Below are 21,445 nucleotides of genomic sequence, written 5' to 3'. Positions count from 1 at the left end.
AGCATCCTAAATAGAAAATTAATTATGTGGTTTGTGTCTTCATAGCCCCAGGTGGTTTGATTTGCTTCCACATGAGGTCCAAATCTACATTTGTCTAGAGGTAATAATTCCTGACAGTCTACAAGGCCAGTGATATCTCAGGAAATATCTCAAATTAACTCATACAACTCTAGCACTGTTGACATTTCTATCCATGGAAATAGCTGTCATTCATGGTTATCTGTAAGCAATCCAGGATAATAATAGCCAACACATATAGAACAATTACTGTGTTCAGATGTGTGCTCAGCATCCTCATGAGTTTTCTCATAAACCTCCTAGTAACCCTATAGTCCAGGGGCTCTTAATGTTCTCACTTTATTTTGAGCAAGTCAATCTTAGTGTGTTTGAGCTACTTGGACAAGTTCATAAAGTGGGAGGGTATCAGACAAAACTCTTAAAGTCTGAACCTTTAACCACAGTACCATGCTATTTCTCATGTAGAAAAATACCTTAAAATTGAAAAAAAAATGTTGGGGTCAATAGTGAGCTATCCTAGCCTCCTTTTGGAATACTAAGTATGAAGACTTCCCTAAGAAGATGTGTTCCATAACTTTATTGGGCACATATGCTGTACCTCAAAAAATCTTATCAGAATAAAGTTATGATATAGTTTTCCAGGCCAGTTGGGAGATGATATGTCAAATACATTTGCATAAAAATTTGTGAAATTATTACAAATGGGTTAAGTTACTTTTCTTAAGGGTAAAAGAATAAATTTTAAAAATTTATCTAGATCACTATCTGGAACTGAACGGCTATTTCAGTTTTAATCTGGAGGTGATGCCACTTATGCTCTTATAAAGCAGAAGTTCTATAATAAATTACCAAAGGCCTTTTAAAAAACTTTCAATGAATGATCTCTGTAAGAATCACAGCATTTGTTTTTTTCAGTTCTCAAAGTTGAAAATATCTCTGATTTTCATGAGATTTCATGAAATAATTGAGAAACTAAAACACTAAAGTCATTTCTTGATAATTTGAGATGAAAAGCTGGGGTCTTCTCATCAGGACAGTGAGGCATTGTTTGCTTCTTTCCCAGTACTCCCTGGAGGAAAGAATGGCACAAGTGAGCAGTGTAATGCTGTCATTTCACCTGAGTCAGCAGAACATTCTCTGTTCTCTGATTTTAGAAGCACCAAGAAAATGGTTGGGGGAGGAAATATTACAGAGGTCACTTATTTCATCCTTTTGGGATTCTCTGATTTCCCCAGAATCCTAGCAGTGCTCTTTGTTGTATTCCTGCTCATCTACATTATGACTCTGACTTGGAACTTGTGCCTCATCATCTTAATAAGGATGGACTCTCACCTCCACACACCCATGTACTTCTTCCTCAGTAATCTGTCCTTCATGGATATCTGCTATGTGACCTCCACAGCCCCCAAGATGCTCTCCAGCTTTTTCCAAGAGCAGCAAACTATCACCTTTGTGGGTTGCGCCGTTCAATACTTTGTTTTTTCAATCATGGGACTGAGTGAGTCTTGTCTCATGACAGCCATGGCTTATGATCGATATGCCGCCATTTGTAATCCTCTTCTCTATTCATCAGTCATGTCACCCACCCTTTGTATTCGGATGGTGCTGGGGTCCTATCTGGCTGGACTCTCTGCTTCTGTATCCCAATTGTGTGCCATACTTCAGCTTCACTTCTGTGGGCCTAATGTCATCAACCACTTCTTCTGTGACATGCCCCAGTTGTTAGTCCTGTCCTGCACTGACACTTTCTTTGTGCAACTCTTGACTGCTATATTAACAGTGATCTTTGGGATAACAAATGCCTTCATCATCATGATATCCTATGGCTATATTGTCATCTCTATCATGAAGATCACTTCAGCTAAAGGCAGGTCCAAGGCTTTCAACACCTGTGCTTCTCATCTGACAGCAGTGTCCCTCTTCTATACCTCAGGTATGTTTGTCTATTTGAGTTCCAGCTCTGGTGGCTCCTCCAGTTTTGACAGATTTGCATCGGTTTTTTACACTGTGGTTATCCCCATGTTGAATCCCTTGATTTACAGTCTGAGGAACAAGGAAATCAAAGATGCCTTGAAGAGGATACAAAAGAAGAGATGTTATTGCTGAGGTTCTGTCCAGATTTGTCCTACCAGAAACCTTAACCGTCGATAATATGCACATGAATGGACTATAACAAAATTCATACTACCTTTGGATAAAGAAAGCTTAATTTGACACAGATAATATGCCAAATGGACTGACAAGTGACTTGATTCCACACAAACACAATACGTTTAAGTCCTGGAGATTCATACTTTCACCCTACATGAGGGGTGGCCTCATCATTTATCAGTAATTTTCAAGTATTTGTAAAATGTTAAGGTGTAGAAACTCATTACTTATTTTTGCTTTGGAGATTGAGTCCTGCTGTCTCAGCCCTCTGATCACAAAGGAGCAGTACGTGACAGAGATCCCCAGGAGTGTAGAGATTTTGTCTTCAAATATTTTGATGCAGCGTAATCCAGACATGATGGTGATTGATGTTTGTTCTGTATTGCTGCCATAGTGGGAACAAACGCACACACAGAATGTGCCTTTGAAAACAGATAAAGCTATACAACTAGCTGGTTGAGTTTCCTGGGAAGAGCAGTCTGAGATAGCTAATGTTTGTCTAAGGCCTCTTTCAGGGCTAGTCATCCAATAAGTTTGTTCACATCCAGTCTCTACCAGCTGTAATCTTATGAAGGAAAAGTGATTTGAATCATAAGAGGATTGGAATGAAGGATGTAGTCCCTTCAGTACCATTTACTTAGGAGTTTGATGGTTTACTTTCTTGCTTGTAGTGTCGAGTGGGTGCTTCTCATGTAAGATGATGTTCAAAATCCATGTCAGAGCCGATATCAGTTTTTTATATTGTGGGACTCAAGCCTCTTTCTCCCATTAAATGTGGAAAATTTACCCTTGTCTGACATAGCCAGTGTTTCACACTATTAAATCATTTCTGTTATTTCAAGCATCTGTTTATGTTTGGTATGAGGAGACTTGCATGAAAATTCATTGTAAGAATAGAGTTACTGCATATTAAATATTACAGACTAAGAACAAATATGGGAAGTTGGTATATATTCTGTTTATTGTCTGTGTTGAATATTGTATGTCCTAGAGATTTATGGTGTTGTGTGGGGTGATATAATGTGTGGAGTAGATGGTTAGAGTTACTCTAATGCTGATACTTTCTAGGAAGCCTCAAGAGCCAGAGGGGAAATAATAGTGGGAGAGGCAGGGTTTTTAACTTTGGCCAGTTTTCTTTGTGTAAAGTTGAACATAAAGCTTTTGGTTCTTGTGATCTGTTTGAAAAGGGAACAAGATGTGTAACAATACTGGCTGCTGATTTGCCAGATTGCTCAGACTTGAACCAACTGATATAAAGCATATGTCATTACAATGACATATTAACCTTGGAGATTCATTGGGTTCTCATTGCTGTTTGGGGGGTGTCTTAATTCTGATGAGTCACATAATTGTTCTCTTTAATTAAAGATTATAAATGAAGAGGCATTTGAAGCCTTTGCCAAATTTTTCACGAGTTTGCAAATGGATGGGATTGAGAGAAGGGGAATCATTGAATCTCTGGGAGAGAATGTGAGGTCTTACCCCATACCAAGGAAGTAGTGCAGTGTGAATAAAAGATGTGTGCTCCCCTTCCCCACCGTGTAAGCTTAGGTATGCTCTTTGAAGTATTGTTCTTTAAAAATGTGTAAGAATGTATGTGAAGTCTTCCTAAGGAACCATGAGGGCTTCAGTAGGAGGAGCACCTCATAATCATTATGCTGTGCATGAGATTTCCATATTTATTTATCTTTTAGTTGCAAGGTTATACCCTTTCAAAAAATATCTCTCTAATTTCCTTGCTCTCCAGGTCCTGGTAACCACCACTGGACTCTCTGTTTCTATGGGTTTGGCTTTTTGACTCTGTATGATATTAGTGCTATCATACAGTTTATGTCTTTGTCTGACTTATGTCACTTGGCATAATGCCATCAGGGTCCATTCATGTTGTCTCAAATGGCACTATTTCCTCCATGTCGTAGTTGGGTAATATTCCACTGTACTATGTGTCAGCACCATGTCTTCTTTATAATTCTTTGTCATTCCATATATTGCCTATTATGAATAATGCTGCAATAAACACGGGAGTGGAGATTATCTTTTTGGTATCCTGTTTTTATTTCTGTTGAGTGTATACCCAGAAGTGGGGTTGCTTGATCCTATGGTAGTTCTTTAATCTTTTGAGGAACATCCATACTGTTTTTAATAGTGGCTAAACCAAGTTACCTTTCCACCAGTAGTGTACAGGTGTTCCCTTTTCTCCAAATCCTCACCACCACTTATGACCTCTTGCTGTGATGGTAGTCATTCTAACAGGTGTCAGTTGATATTTCATTGTGCTTTTGATTTGCATTTCCCTGATGATGAGTGATGTTGGGTATCTTTTTGTGTACCTATTGGCCATTTGGGTGTCTTCTAGGGAAAGTATCCATTCAGTTCCTCTACCCAATTTTAAATCAGATTGCTTTCTTTTTGAGTTTTATGAATTCTTTTTACATGTTGGATATTAACCCTTTATCTGAGGTACATGGTTGGCAAATATTTTTCAGTATATGGTTTGCAGAGATTTTCTCCTATCCTGTAGGTTTCCTCTTGATTATGTTAAATTGTTCTTTGGCTGTGCAGAGGCTTCTTAATTTGATGTAGCTGCACTTGTTGACTTTTGCTTTTTTTGCTTGTGCTTTTGGTATGAGATCCAAAAAATAATTTTCAAGACCAGTGTCAAGGACCTTGTTCCCTATCTTTTCTTCTAGGGGTTTTATGGTTTCAGGTCTTATATTCCTATCTTTCATCTATTTAGGGTTAATTTTTGTGAGTGATGAAAGGTGTTGACCCAATTTCATTCTTACGCATTTGATGATCCAGTTTTTCCAAAACCATTTATTGAAGACACTGTTCTTTCCTCACTGAGTATGCTTGGCTCCCTTGTTAAATAGAAGTTGACATATAGGTGGGAGTTTATTTCTGGATTCTATTTTATTCTACTGACCTATATGTCTATTTTTATGCCAGACCCATACTGTTTTGTTTAGTATAGCTTTGTAATATAGTTTGGAATCAGGAGAGTGATTCCTCCACTTTTGCTCTTTCTCAAGATTCCTTTGGCTTAGGTCTTTTGAAGTTTCACACAAATTTTAGTATTTTTTTTTATATTTTGGTGAAAAATATCATTGAAATTTGATGGAGATTTTCTTCAATCTATAGATGACTTTGGGTAGTATGGAAATTTGGAGAATATTAATTTTGGTTCATGAACATGGGATATCTTTCCATTTTTTTTGTGTGTGTTCTTTAATTTTATCAATTTATTTTAGTTTTAATAGTACAGATCTTTTACTTCCTTGGTTAAATTTATTTTTTAAGTATTTTATTGTTTTTAATGTTACAGTGAATGGTATAATGTTATTTTACTTCTTTTTCAGGTGTTTCATTGTTAGTGTATAGAAATGCAACTGGTTTCTGTATGCTGATTCTGTGTACTGCAACTTTACTGAACTTGTTGATTAGTCCCAACAGTTTTTTGGTTGAGTCTTAGGACTTTCTAGATATAAGTGAGTGTGATGTTAGTTGTGGATTCTTATTTCTGGCCTTTATTGTGTTGCAGTCATTTCCTTCTATACCCAATCTGTTGACAGTTTTATTTAAGAAAGGATGTGGTATTTTTTCAAATGCTTTTTCTGCATCTTTTGAGATGATATGTTTTTTATCTTACATTAACGTGGTGCATCACAGTTATGTTTTTGTGTATGTTGAACCATCCTTGTAGGGACAATGTTCATTTAATCATGGTGTATGATGCTTTAATGTGTTGTTGCATTAGGCTTGCCTGTATTTCATTGTGAATTTTTGCATGTATATTCATCAGGGATATGTCTATAATTTTTATGCAGTGTTCTCTGTCCTATTACAGATATAGCCTTCTAAATCTGACTATATACTTACCTCTATCAGTGTGTGGTCTATTTTCATATATTTTCATATTAAATATTTAAAAAAATTTTTTTAAATGTTTATTTATTTTTGAGAGAGAGAGAGAGAGAGAGAGAGAGAGAGAGAGCAGGAAGGGGCAGAGAGAGGGAGGCACAGAATTAGAAGCAGGTTCCAGGCTCTGAGCTGTCAGCATGGAGATCATGATCTGAGTTGAAGTCGGACACTTAACCAACTGAGCCACCCAGGTGCCCCTTTTCTTTTCTTTCTTTTACTTTTAAAAAAAGTTTATTTATTTCAGAGAGAACATGAGTGAGCACAAGCAGTGGAGGGGCAGAGAGAGAGTGAGAGAGAGAGAGAATCCCAAACAGGCTCAGCGCTGCTAGCACAGAGCCCGAAGTGGGTCTCAGACTCAAACTCATGAGATCATGACCTGAGCTGATATCCAGAGTTGGGCACTTAATAAACTAGGTCACCCTGATGGCTACACATGTTGCATCTTATCTTACCTTATCTTTTCATTTCCTTTTCTTTTTTCTTTTCTTTTATTTTCTTCTTTCTTTTCTCTTTCTTTCTTTCTTTCTTTCTTTCTTTCTTTCTTTCTATATAATATATTGTCAAGTTGGCTAATATACAGTGTTTACATTGTGCTCTTGGTTTCAGGTGTAGATTCTCATGAGTCATTGCTTGTGTACAACACCCAGTGTTCATCTCAACAATGCCCTCCTCAATGCCCATCATCCATTTCCCCGTCTCCCCCACCCTCCCCTGCATCAACCCTCAGTTTGTTCTCTGTATTTAAGAGTCTCTTATGGTTTGCCTCCCTCTCATCTCCTTTCATCATTTCTTGTTGGAAAGGTCTAATGGTGATTAATACTCTCAACTTTTATTTGTCTGGAAAACTCTTTATTTCTCCTTTCTGTCTGGAGGATAACTTTGGCAGATAGAGGTTCTCAGCTGGCATTTTTCTCCAACACTTTGAATATGTCTTTCTACTGTCTCATACTTAAGGGTGTCTTCTGTGTTATCCATTGATAGCCTAATGGTGTTCCTTTGGAGTTTACAATTTTTTTTTACTGGCTGCTTTTAGGATTTTCTCTTTGTCTTTAATTTTTGACACTTTCATTATACTATGCCTTGATGAATAATTTTGCAATGAGATAATGTAGCAGTCTATTAGCTTCATTAACTTGGATGTCCATGTGTGTCACCAGGTTTGAGAAGTTCTTAGCCATTATATCTGTAACTAGACTTTCTGGTTCCTTCTCCAGTTTTCTCTTTTCCAATTCCAATTATTCTAAAATTGTATGTTTCATGGTTCCCATAGGTTTTTTTGCTCTTTTTTTATTCTTTTTTTTTCTTTCTTCTCTGACTAGGTTATCTCAAAGTCCTGTCCTCCAAGCCACTGATTCTACTTTCTGTTTCCATCTACTGTAGATACTTCTCTTGCATATTTTTAATTTTATTCATTGAGTTCTGCAGCTCTAGATTTTCTGTCTGGCCATTTTTTAAAGTTTATTTATTGAGAGAGAGAGACAGAGAGAGAGAGAAAGAGAAAGAGAGAGAGCGAGCAGGAATGAGTTGGGTGGTAGAGGGGAACCAGAGAAAAGAGAATCCCAGGAAGGCTCCACACTGCCAGCATGCCCATGAGATCATGCTCTGGGCTGAAATCAGACGCTTAACCAACTGAGCCACCCAGATGCACCTGTTTGGTTATTTTTAATGATTTCTGTGTCTATTACATTTCTCATTTTGTTAATGTATTGTTTCTTTTATTTCATTCAATTGTCTTTGTGTGTTTTTCTATATCTCATTTAGTTTCTTCAGAATAGCTATTTTGAATTCTTTATTAACTAGATTGTAAAATTCTGTGGCTTTAAATTGATGGATTGAAGATTATTTTCATTTTTTAGGGATGACGTGTCCTTAGGTCTCATGTTCATTTGAGTTTTGTGTTTCTACTTTTTTTAATTCAATTTTTTAAAATTTACATCCAAATTAGTTAGCATATAGTGCAACAATGATTTCAGGAGCAGATTCCTTAATACCCCTTACCCATATAGCCCATCCCCCTCCCACACCCTCTCCAATAACCCTTTGTTTGTTCTACATGTATATGAGTCTCTTTTGCTTTGTCCCCCTCCCTGTTTTTGTATTATTTTTGTTCCCTTCCCTTATGTTCATCCGTTTTGTCTCTTAAAATCCTCATATGAGTGAATTCATATATTTGTCTTTCTCTGACTAATGTCACTTAGCATAATACCCTCCAGTTCCATCCACGTAGTTGCAAATGACAAGATTTCATTCTTTTTGATTGCCGACTAATACTCCATTGTATATATATACCACTTCTTCTTTATCCATTCATCCATCAATGCACATTTGGGCTCTTTCCATACTTTGGCTATTGTTGATAGTGCTGCTATAAACATTGGGGTGCATATGTCCCTTCAAAACAGCACACCTGTATCCCTTGGATAAGTACCTAGTAATGCAATTGCTGGGTTGTAGGGTAGTTCTATTTTTAATTTTTTGAGGAACCGCCATACTGTTTTCCAGAGTGGCTGCACCAGCTTGCATTCCCACCAACAATGCAAAAGAGATCCTCTTTCTCCTCATCCTCGCCAACATCTGTTGTTACCTGAGTTGTTAATGTTACCCATTCTGACAGGTGTGAGGTGGTATCTCATGGTGGTTTTGATTTGTATTTCCCTGATGATGAGTAATGTGGAGCATTCTTTCATGTGTCGGTTGGCTATCTGGATGTCTTCCTTGGAGAAGTGTCTATTCATGTCTTTTGCCCATTTCTTCACTGCATGATTTGTTTTTTGGGTGTTGAGTTTGATAAGTTCTTTGTAGATTTTGGATACTAACCCTTTATCTGATATGTCGTTTGCAAATATGTTCTCCCATTCTGTCGGTTGCCTTTTAGTTTTGCTGATTGTTTCCTTCTCTGTGCAGATGCTTTTTATTTTGATGAGGTCCCAGTAGTTCATGTTTGCTTTTGTTTCCCTTGCCTCCCAAGGCGTGTTGAGTAAGAAGTTGCCGTGGCAAAGATCGAAGAGGTTTTTGCCTGCTTTCTCCTCGAGGATTTTGATGGCTTCCTGTCTTACATTGAGGTCTTTCATCCATTTTGAGTTTATTTTTGTGTATGGTGTAAGAAAGTGGTCCAGGTTCATTTTTCTGCATGTCACTGTCCAATTTCCCCAGCACCACTTGCTGAAGAGACTGTCTTTATTCCATTGGCTAATCTTTCCTGCTTTGTCAAAGATTGGTTGCCCATACGTTTGTGGGTCCATTTCTGGGTTCTCTATTCTGTTCCCTTGATCTGAATGTCTGTTCTTGTGCCAGTACCATACTGTTTTGATGATTACAGCTTTGTAGTATAGCTAGAAGTCTGGGATTGTGATGCCTCGCTTTGGTTTTCTTTTCCAGATTGCTTTGGCTATTTGGGTCTTTTATGGTTCCATACAAATTTTAGGATTGTCTGTTCTAGCTCTGTGAAGAATGCTGGTGTTATTTTGATAGGGATTGCATTGAATATGTAGATTGCTTTGGGTACAACATTTTAACAATATTTGTTCTTCCTATCCAGGAGGATGGAATCTTTTTCAATTTTTTGGGTCTTCTTCAGTTTCTCTCATAAGCTTTCCATAGTTTTCAGTGTATAGATTTTTCCACTCTTTGGCTAGATTTATTCCCAGGTATCTCATGGCTTTTGGTGCAATTGTAAATGGGATCGATTCCTTGTTTTCTCTTTCTGTTGCTTCGTTGTTGGTGTATAGGAATGTAACTGATTTCTGTGCATTGATTTTTATATCCTGCAACTTTGCTGAATTCATGAATCAATTCTAGCAGTTTTTTGGTGGAATCTTTTGGGTTTTCCATATAGAGTATCATATCATCTGTGAAAAGTGAAAGTGTGACTTCCTCCTGGCTGACTTAGATGCCTTTTATTTCTTTGTGTTGTGTGATTGCAGAAGCTAGGACTTCCAATACTATGTTGAATAACAGTGGCGAGAGTGGACATCCCTGTCTTGTTCCTGACCTTAGGGGGAAAGCTCTCAGTTTCTCCCCATTGAGGATGATATTAGCATTGGGTCGTTCATATATGGCTTTTATGATCTCGAGGTATGCTCCTTCTATCCCTACTTTCTTGAGGGCTTTTATCAAGAAAGGATGCTGTATTTTGTCAAATGCTTTCTCTGCATCTTTTGAGAGGATCATGTGGTTCTTGTCCTTTCTTTTATTGATGTGATGAATCACGTTAATTGTTTTGTGGGTATTGAACCAGACCTGCATCCCAGGTATAAATTCCACTAGGTCATGGTGAATAATTTTTTAAATATTGTTGGATCCGGTTGGCTGATATCTTGTTGAGGATTTTTGAATCCATGTTAATCAGGGAAATTGGTCTATAGTTCTCTTTTCTCATGGGGTCTCTGTCTGGTTTTGGAATCAGGGTAATGCTGGCTTCATAGAAAGAGTTTGGAAGTTTTCCTTCCATTTCTATTTTTTTGGAACAGCTTCAAGAGAATAAGTGCTAACTCTTCCTTAAATGTTTGGTAGGATTCCCCTGGAAAGCCATCTGGCCCTGGACTCTTGTTTTTTGGCAGATTTTTGATTACTAATTCGATGTCCTTACTGGTTATGTGTCTGTTCAAATTTTCTATTTCTTCCTGTTCCAGTTTTGGTAGTGTATATGTTTCTAGGAATTTGTCCATTTCTTCCAGCTTGCTCATTTTATTGGCATATAATTGCTCATAATATTCTCTTATTATTGTTTTTATTTCTGTTGTGTTGGTTGTGATCTCTCCTCTTTCATTCTTGATTTTATTTATTTGGGTCCACTCCTTTTTCTTTTTGGTCAAACTGGCTAGTGGTTTACCAATTTTGTTAATTCTTTCAAAGAACCAGCTTCTGGTTTCATTGATCTGTTCTACTGTTTTTTTGGTTTCGATAACATTAATTTCTGCTCTAATCTTTGTTTTTTCCTGTGTTCTGCTGGTTTTGGGTTTTATTTGCTGTTCTTTTTCCAGCTCCTTAAGGGGTAAGTTTAGGTTGTGTATCTGAGATCTTTCTTCCTTCTTTAGGAAGGCCTGGATTGCTATATACTTTCCTCCTATGACCACCTTTGCTGCGTCCGAGAGGTTTTGGGTTGTGGTGTTATCATTTGCATTGACTTCCATATACTTTTTAATTTCCTCTTTAACATCTTGTTTAGCGCATTCATTCTATAGTAGGATGTTCTTCAGTCTCCAAGCATTTGTTACCTTTCCAATTTTTTCCTTGTGGTTGATTTCGAGTTTCATAGCATTGTGGTCTGAAAATATGCACAGTATGATCTTGATCTTTTTGTACTTGCTGAGGGCTGATTTGTGTCCCAGTATGTGGTCTATTGTGGAGAACTTTCCATGTGCCCTGGATAAGAATATATATTCCATTGCTTTACGATGAGATGTTCTGAATATATCTGTTAAGTCCCTCTGGTCCAGTGTGTCATTCAAAGCCATTGTTTCCTTGTTGATTTTTTGATTAGATGATCTGTCCGTTGCTGTGAGTGGGGTGTTGAAGTCTCCTACTATTAAGGTATTACTATTGATGAGTTTCTTTATGTTTGTGATTAATGGATTTATATATTTGGGTGCTCTCACATTTGGCACATAAATGATTACAACTGTTAGGTCTTGGTGGATAGACCCCTTTATTGTGATATAATGCCCTTCTGCACCTCTTGACACGGTCTTTATTTTAAGGTCTAGATTGTCTGATATAAGTATGGCTACTCCGTCTTTCTTTTGCTGACCATTAGCATGATAGATGGTTCTCCCTCCCCCTACTTTCAATCTGAAGGTGTCTTTAGGTTTAAAGTGGGTCTCTTGTAAACTGCATATAGATGGATGTTGTTTTCTTATCCATTCTGTTACCCTATGTCTTTTGATTGGAGCATTGTGTCCATTGGCGTTTAGAGTGAGTACTGAAAGATATGAATTTACTGCCTTATGTTTCTTGTAGAGTTGGAGTTTCTGGTGGTGTTCTCTGGCCTCTTCTAATATTTGTTGCATTTGGTATTTATATAAATATATATATATTTATATACATATTTTATATAAATATATATATTTATATACACAATTTATATAAATATATATGTATTTATATGCATATAAAAAAAAAAATATATATATATATATATATTTTTTTTTTCCACCTTTCTCCCCTCAGAGAGTGCCCCTTAAAATTTCTTGCAGGGCTGGTTTAGTGGTCACAAACTCCTTTAATTTTGGTTTGTCTGGGAAACTTTTACTCTCTCCTTCTATTTTGAATGACAGCCTTGCTGGATAAAAAAATTCTTGGCTGCATATTTTTCTGATTCAGCACACTGAATATATCCTGCCACTCCTCTCTGGCCTGTCAAGTTACTGGGGATAGGTCTGCTGCAAACCTGGTCTGTCTTCCCTTGTAGGATAGGGATTTTTTTCCCTTGCTGTTTTTATGATTCTCTCCTTGCCTGAGTATTTTGTGAATTTGACTATCATACGCCTTGTTGATGGTTGGTTTTTGTTGAATCTAATGGGGGTCCTCTGTGCTTCCTGGATTTTGGTGTCTGTGTCCTTCCCCAGGTTAGGAAAGTTTTCTGTTATGATTTGCTCACATAACCCTTCTTTCCCTATTTCTCTCTCTTCCTCTTTGGGACCCCTAAGATTCTGATGTTCCTTTTTAATGAGTCACTGATTTCTCTAATTCTTAAATCGTGCTCTTTTGCCTTCATCTCCCTCTTTTTTTCTTCTTCATTATTCTCCATAAGTTTGTCCTCTATATCATTGATTCTCTCTTCTGCCTCATTCATTCATCCTTGCCACTGTGGCATCCATTCCTGATTGAAGCTAAGTTATAGCATTTTTTATTTCATCCTGACTAGTTTTTACTTCTTTTATCTCTGCAGAAAGGGTTTCTAATCTATTTTTGACTCCAGCTAGTATTCTTATTATCATGATTCTAAATTCTTGTTCAGACATCTTGCTTATATCTGTGTTGTTTAAGTCCCTGGCTGTAGTTTCTTCCTGCACTTTCTTTTGGGGTGAATTCCTTAGTTTGATAATTTTGAAGGGAGAAAAGGAATTAATGAGGTAGAAAAAATTAAAATTAAAAAAAAATTAAAATTAAAAAATTAGGGGCGCCTGGGTGGCGCAGTCGGTTAAGCGTCCGACTTCAGCCAGGTCACGATCTCGCGGTCTGTGAGTTCGAGCCCCGCGTCAGGCTCTAGGCTGATGGCTCGGAGCCTGGAGCCTGTTTCCGATTCTGTGTCTCCCTCTCTCTCTGCCCCTCCCCCATTCATGCTCTGTCTCTCTCTGTCCCAAAAATAAATAAAAAACGTTGAAAAAAAAATTAAAAAAAAAAAAAATTAAAAACACTCGCACACACAAAATTGAATAAATGATGCTAGATCCTAGGTGTGTTTTGGTGTGGGTGTTGAAAATGGTTTGATAGTTTAGAGGAAAAAGGGGAAAGAAGAAAAAAAAAGGAAATTGTTTGAAAATTTGAAAAAATGAATACGCTGAAGCAGACTAAAATGAAATGATGGAAGTAAACTAGAATTTGAAAACAAATTTACACAAAAGTAAAAAATATAGTAAAAAAATTAAAGAAAAATATTTTTTAATAAAATTGAAAATAAAAATGAATGTTTTCCGTTTTGTATTCAAGAAAAAGAAAAGAAAAATGAAAAAGAGACAAAAGAAAGTAAGAAAATTGAATAGATGGACCTGCTAACAGACTGAATTACAACTGAAATTACTTCATTTTCCCTAGAATTCAGACTATGAAGCACTTTATAGTCCATAGATTAAGCAGGTGGTGAGAGTTGTGTTCTTGAAGAGCGAGGTTGGCCCCGTTGGGATGGGCTTAGTGTAATGACTCAGTTCTCCACTAGATGGCGCTGCTAGCCTACTGGGGTGGAGTGCTGTGGTGCTTGTAGGTGTGAATGCGCATGTGCAGGAGTGGTGAAAATGCAATCACTCAGCTACCCAGTCTGTAGTATCAGAACGCTGTTCTCCCCGAACAGCAATTGCGCACCTGTCCTTTGTCTTCAGCTTTTGTGCACTCCCTGCTCTTTCACTGTTCATGACCAAGCCCCAGGTAGTACCTGTCTCCCTTGTTTTGTCTCAGATATGGCTGTTTTCCCTGGCCCCTTGTTTCTGAGGGACTGTGCCTTTGACCCGTTTCACCCCTCTGCAGAGAGTCTCACTGCGCAATGGCCGAATGCTGGCTGCACCCAGGAAAGTTCGTGGGACAGTGCTGCTGCCGAAGCCCAGAGACTGCGGCCAGGTGCCAGCCCGCCTCAGAAAAAGTTCGCGAGATAGTACAGTAGCAGCATATCAGGGATTATGGAAAATCACAACACAAGTCTGGCACCAGGCTTCCCTCTTAACAACCTTGTTCCAGCACCAGCAAATGTGGCTGTTTTCTGGGGCCTGCTGGGCACAGGTTGCCTCATAGCCTCTACCAAATGTCCTTTCAGCAATGGAACCACTTCTCCCCGTGTGGCCCAAGAACCTCCCAGACCCCACTCTGCTCCTGGGGATTCGCCCTTCCCACCAGAGCACTGCCAGGTACTGAGCTGTGGAGTTGCAAACTCTCTGCGCTCCCCCTATTTACAGCCTTAATGGAATTTAAACCCTCTCCTTTCTCCTTTCTCCTTTCTCCTTTTTCCTTTCTCCTTTTCCTTTCTCCTTTCTCCTTTCTCTCTTTTTAGTTCAGTCTCTGCAGCTGTTTCCAATTTTCCACTTTCTCTCCAGCTGCTTTTGGGGAGGGGTGCTTTTCCTGTATTCTCCCCACCTTCCCCATCCTCTATCCACATGCAGAAACACCTCCCTGCCCTCCGTGGCTTCTCTCTCCCCATGTTCACCTCTCTGTGTCATGTACCTTCTGAATTCTGTGGTTCAGGTTGTGCAGATTGTTGTGTTAATCCTCAGATCAGTTTTCTAGGTGTGCAAGATGGTTTAATTTCATGGATGGGAGACACAGAGAAAACATCCATGCCTTTCTGCCATCTTGGCTCCCACCTCTCTGAGTTTTGTGTTTCTGCTTTTGCAGTTGAAATAGCAGATGCTTCCTCAAATCTTTACTAGCTGTCTTCTGGTGGGGGATATTTTTCATAGGTTTCACTTATAGCTGGTATTTTATTCAACTTTGTAGGGATTCACCTGTTCTAGATTTCTTGCTGTGGTTGAATTCTTCATGTTGTATGTATGCACTGCTTCTTAGAACTCACCAGGCTGGCTCCTGGAAAGCTCTGCTTTGTTTCTCGGAAGGTAGTGCTACAGCTCAAGTTTGTGGTTTCTCCCTTGAACAGAAATCATGGCCTGATTTTCTTAGCATATTCACTGTTTACCAGAGTTCGCTCTTGCCCCTGACTTGAGATAGTGCAAAATGAGTGCACAATAAGGGAGAGTGGCAGATTTAGCACTCACAGTGTTGAGGTGACTGCAGGCCAGGTGGAGGGGGGATCTACTGCATCCCTTTAATGCCCTTTGATATTCTTCCCTGCCTCATTCACAAACTCTGTGCCCGTGCCCCCAAACAGCTTCCCAGTAATTAAGATCCCACCTAAGTACTCAGTACTGCTGGAGAGAAATGGGTTCTGGGTCTCTCCATTACGTACCACACAGATGTGGTACTCAGGCACTCACTAACCAATTTTTCTTTGCCCCATAGGATAGGTTGCCACTGGTTAGTTCATTCCTCTGCAGTGTATTGCCTTGGGAGAAGGGCGATACTGGTTATGTTCTTCCTTTACCTTTTCCAGTGCATACAAACTTGTATTTACTTTTTGCTCCAGGGGAGAGCTGAAGTCTTTCCTCAGGAAAGTTGGACTTGGACAAAATATCATTTGTCCATGGCTAGCACTCCAGGTTTTCCTTGACTGTGACTGAGAGGTGTTGGGGATGGTTTGCTAGCTTCTATTAGCCCCACAGCACACATTGAGATCTGTTGCCTGTTCCCTACTGCACAAGTGGGCAAAACTCCTCCTTGGCCCTGTCCATGTGGTGCTGGATCTCACAATTCCCACATACGTACTTTTGTTCATGGCTATGTGCTGATTTTCAGTTTTTAAAGGAGGGGCAAAAAAGGGGTTCTAGTTCAAGATGGCAACATAGGAGGCTCTTGAACTTACTTTCTCAGATGGACACAGCAAATCTGCAGCTCCACACAGAGCATTTGGCTGTGAGAGAAATTCATAAACTAACCAAATGACTTCTACACATTGTGCAAACAAGAAAAATTCCATATCGAAACAAATGGGAGAGGTAGAGACACAATCTTGCCAATAATCCCTCCCCTGGCACAGTCACATATATTGGAAGGGAACTCAACAACTTTCAGCTTTTCCCTGAATGGTGTGGGGCCTAGACCCAATATGTAACACCTTAACTTTTAAGACTTCCTCTTGGGGAGTGGGCCCCCCAAGCCCCCATCTCTGAAAGCCAACTGGGTTTACATCCATGAGACCTACAAGATGATAGTAAACAAAGAAACAGTTCTGAACTATCACCTGGGATCTAGTGTAGAAGCAGCAGTCAGAAACACTGAACTCCCAGTCTTTTCCTGAAACACGTCCATATGTATATTATAAAAGCTATATCCTGAGGGTCAGCCTTCTAATTTCACACACACCTATGGGTGGACTGCAGTCTCCCCTGCAGCAGGGGAGGCCTGCTGGCACTATCTTTGCACTCTCCCTCTGCCCCACTGCAGGTCACCAGGGTCTCCTAGGAAGGAGATTGTGCACATGTCTGATACCCTGGATTGTGTGGTTTCTGTGTGTATGGGGACACATCCCTTGATAGCCTGGCTCTGTTGGCCAATAGGACTTGCACTCATGGATCCCATAGGACTGTAGCAAACAAAGAAACGGTTCTTCATAGGTTGTCCCCCTCTTCTTGCCCCTGGGTAGGCTTAGTGCAGAGGTCATAGACAGAAACACCTATATCCCTGAAAGAGGCCTACATGCATACTTTAAAAATGCTTTCTGAGTATCTGACTTCCAATCACCCTGCATTTAGGTGTTGACTGAGATCCTCTGTTCTGAGACACTGACAGGTTGTGGCACACCCTCAACTACAGGGAGGCACTAAATATAAGGAAGGCTGTTTGGACAATCACAAAGGTTTGAGAAACAATCAGGAGCAGGGTGCATCTGAATAATAAGTTTCATCTCGTACATGAGACTACTCCTTCAAGACCGGGAGAAATGACTATTTATCTAATGTACAAAATCCAACAGAAAGAATCAAGGAAAATGAAGAAGCAAATAAATAGGTTTCAAACAAAAGATTGAGGTAAGACCCCTGAAATAGATCTTAATGAAACAGAGGTGAGTAATTTATCTGATAAAGGGTAATTTATCTGATAAATTATGGTCATAAAGATGCTCACCAAGGTCAGAACAATGCATGAACAAAGTGAGAATTTCCACAAAAAGATAGAAAATATAAGAAATTTCCAAGCAGAAATCTCAGAGCTGAAGAGTACATTAAGTGAACTGAAAAACTCAATAGAAGGTGCCAGCAGCACATGAGGTGAAATGGAAGAAAAAAGGATCAGTGAAATCAAAGATAGGACAGTGGAATTCTTCAAATCGGAAGAGCATTAGGATAAATAATGAGAAAGAGGGGCGCCTGGGTGGCTCAGTCGGTTAAGCTTCCGACTTCGGCTCAGGTCATGATTTCACGGTCTGTGAGTTCGAGCCCCGCGTCGGGCTCTGCGCTGACAGCTCAGAGCCTGGAGCCCATTTCAGATTCTGTGTCTCCTTCTCTCTCTGCCCCTCCCCTGTTCATGCTCTGTCTCTCTCTGTCTCAAAAATAAATAAACATTAAAAATTTTTTTTTTTAAAAATAATGAGAAAGAGTGAAGATGCTTAAGAGAGAATACCATCAGGCAGACCAATATTTGCATTATAAAGGTCCCAGAAAGTGAAGAGAGAAAGAGGCAAAAGCTTATTCAAGAAATAATGGCTGAAAATTCCCTTACCTAGGAAAAGAAATAGACATCTAGATCCAGGAAGTCCAGATTATTCTTAGTAACATGAATCCAAAAAGAACCACACTGAGACATATTATAAATGAAATGTCAAATTTAAAGACAAAAGAAGTAAAAAAAAAATACCACTAGTTATGTACTAGGAAACCTCCATAAAATTATCAGCAGATTTTTCAGCAGAAACTTTGCAGGCCTACGGGTGTGGCACAATATATTCAAAGTGCTGAAAGAAACCTGTCAACCAAGAACAGTCTACCTGGACAAATTATCTTTCAGAATTGAAGGAGAGATAAAGAGTTTTCAGACAGACAAATCTGAAGAGTTCATCACCACTAGATTGTCTTTACAGAAAATGTACAGGGGACTTCTTCAGGAGAAACAAAAGGTCACTAATTAGTAACAGGAAAACATATGAAAATACAAAAGCAGTTCTAAGAAGGGAAGTACATGGCAATGAATACTTTCATTTAGAAAGAAGAAATGCAATTTAAACAATCTAACTTCACAATTCAAGGAACTAGAAAAAGAAGAATAAACTAAGCCCCAAGTTAGTAGATGGAAGGAAATAACAAAAATCAGAGTGGAAATAAATGAAGAAGAGACTACAAAGGCAATAGAAAAGATTAATGAAATTAAGAGCTATTTTTAAAAAACTTAATAAACAAAACAGACAAATCTTTTAGCTAGACTCACTAAGAAAAAAGAGAATGACATAAATAAAATTAGAAATGAAAGAGGAGATGTTACAGTTGCTACCACAGAAATACAATAGGTTATAAGAGACTACCATGAATAATTGCAAGCCAAAAACTTGGGCAACCTAAAAGAAATGGACAAATTCCTATAAACATAAAAACTACCAAGACTGAACCATGAAGAAATAGAAAATATGAGTAGACCAATCACTAGTAAGGAGATTGAGTCAGTAATAAAAAATCCCAACTGATGCAGCAAAGGCTGTCAGTCACGTGAGGGAAATATATAGCAATACAAGTCTACATCAAAAAGCAAGAAATGTCTCAGGGATGCCTGGGTGGCTCAGTCGGTTATGTCTGACTTTGGCTCAGGTCATAATCTCGTGGTGAGTTTGAGCCCCACCTGGGGCTCTGCGCTGACAGGTTGGAGCCTGGAGCCTGTTTCAGATTCTGTGTCTCCCTCTCTCTCTGCCCCTCCCCGGCTCATGCTCTCTCTCTCAAAAATAAATAAACATTAAAAAAAATTTTTTTAAAGAAAAGTCTAAAATACACAATCTAACTTATACTTAAAGGAACTAAAAAAGGAACAGCAAATGAAACCTAAAGCCAGCAGAAGGGAAATAATAAAGAGTAGAGCAGAAATAAATGACATAAACACACACAAACAGAAGAGATCAATGAAACTAAGAGCTCGTTCTTTGAAAGAATTAATAAAATTGATACCCCCCAGCCATACTTATCAAAAAGAGAAAGGACCCAGATAAAGAAAATCATGAATGAAAGAGGAGAGATTACAACCAAGATCATAGAAATATAAACAATTGTTAGAGAATATTATGAAAAATTATATGCCAACAAACTATGCAATGTGGAAGAAATGGATAAATTTCTAGAAACATACACTACAAAAGCTGAAACAGGAAGAAATAGAAAATTTTAACAGACCCATAACCAGCAAAGAAATCAAATCAGTAAACAAAAATCTCCCAACAAACACAAGTCCAGGACCAGAGGCTTCCCAGGGGAATTCTACAAGACATTTAAAGGAGAGTTAATACCTATTCCCTTTAATCTGTTCCAAAAAAAAAAAAAAAAAAAGAAAAGAAAAGAAAAGAAACAGAAACAGAAGAAAGAAAGGAAGAAAGAAATAAAGAAAGAAAAGAAATGGAGGGAAAACTTCCAAGGTCTGTCTACCAGGCCACCATTACCTTGATTCCAAAACCAAAGACCACACTAAAAAGGAAAATTACACGTAAGTATCCCTGATAAGCATGGATGCCAAAATTTTCAACAAGTTCATAGCAAATTGAATCCAACAATACATTAAAGAATTATTCAGCACGATCAAGTGAGCTGTATTCCTGGGCTGTGCAGGGCTTGTACAATACTCTCAAATCAATCAATGTGATACACTACATTAATAAAAGAAAGGATAAGAACCATATGATTCTGTCAATAGATATAGGAAAAGCATTTTACGAAATACAACATCCATTCTTGGTAAAAATCCTCAACAAAGTAGGGATAGAGAGAATATATCTCAACATAATAAAGGCTGTAGATGCAAGACCCACAACTAATATCATCTTCAAGGGGGAAAAACCGAGAGGTTATCCTCTACAATCTAGAACGTGACAGGGATGTCCACTCTCATCATTGTTATTTAACATAGTACTGGAAGTCCTAGCCTCAGCAATCAGACAATAAAAATAATTAAAAGACATCTACATGAGCAAGGAAGAAGTCAGACCTTCACTATTTGCAGAGGACGTGATAACTTTAGGTAGAAAACCTGAAAGACTGCAATAAAAAAATTACTAGAACTGACACACAAAGTCAACAAATTCACAGGATATAAAATCAATGTACAGAAATCGGTTGCATTTCTATACACCAGTAATGAGGCAGCAGTAAAAGAAATCAAGGAATTGATCCTATTTTACATTTGCGCCAAACCCATAAGATACCTAGGAATAAACCTGACCAACAAGGTAAAAGATCTGTACTCTGAAACTATAGAAACCTTATGAAAGAAATTGAAGAGGACACAAATAAATTGAAATACGTTCCATGCTCATGGATTTGAAGAATAGATATTGTTAAAATGTCTACACTAACCAAAGCAACATATGCATTCAGTGAAATTGCTATCAAAATACCACCAGCATTAAAAAAATTTTTTTAAGTTTTTTAGTTTGGTTGATAGACCACAAATGGGGGAGGGTCAGAGAGAAGGAGAGACAATCTCAAGTAGGCTCTGCACTGATGTGGGGATTGAGCTCATGAATCGTGAGATCATGAACTGAGCTGAGATCCTAGAGTTGCACACTTAACCAACTGTGCCACCCAGGTGCCCCAACCACTAGCATTTTCCATAGAGCTAGAACAAACAACTCTAAAATTTGTATGGAACCACAAAAGCCCCTGAATAGCCAAAGCAATCTTGAAAAATAAAAGCAAACCTGGAGGCATCACAATTCTGGACTTCAAGCTATATTACAAAGCTGTCGTTTTCAGGACAATATGGACTGGCACAAAAATGGACACATAGATCAGTGTGACAGAATAGAGAACCCAGAAATGGACCCACAACTGTATGGTCAAGTCATCTTCAATGAAACAAGAAAGACTATTGAAGGAAAAAAGACAGTCTCTTCAGCAAATGGTGTTGGGAA

General features: G+C 38.5%; 1 protein-coding gene and 1 pseudogene across 1 annotated transcript; both read left to right on the top strand.

The window, feature by feature from the left end:
* The window catches only part of LOC131487905 (olfactory receptor 5AN6-like), a 93,730-nt pseudogene that overhangs the window by 38,873 nt on the left and 33,412 nt on the right, over positions 1-21,445 (top strand).
* On the top strand, positions 1,085-2,124 carry LOC131487908 (olfactory receptor 5AN1-like). Its single transcript, XM_058689099.1, has one exon. The coding sequence runs from the start codon at positions 1,186-1,188 to the stop codon at positions 2,122-2,124; it is 939 nt and encodes a 312-aa protein (XP_058545082.1). The 5' UTR covers positions 1,085-1,185.

The sequence above is a fragment of the Neofelis nebulosa genome, chromosome 10 (genome assembly GCF_028018385.1).
Source record: "Neofelis nebulosa isolate mNeoNeb1 chromosome 10, mNeoNeb1.pri, whole genome shotgun sequence".
Classification (NCBI taxonomy): domain Eukaryota; kingdom Metazoa; phylum Chordata; class Mammalia; order Carnivora; family Felidae; genus Neofelis; species Neofelis nebulosa.
This window is presented reverse-complemented; position numbering and strand designations above follow the sequence as displayed.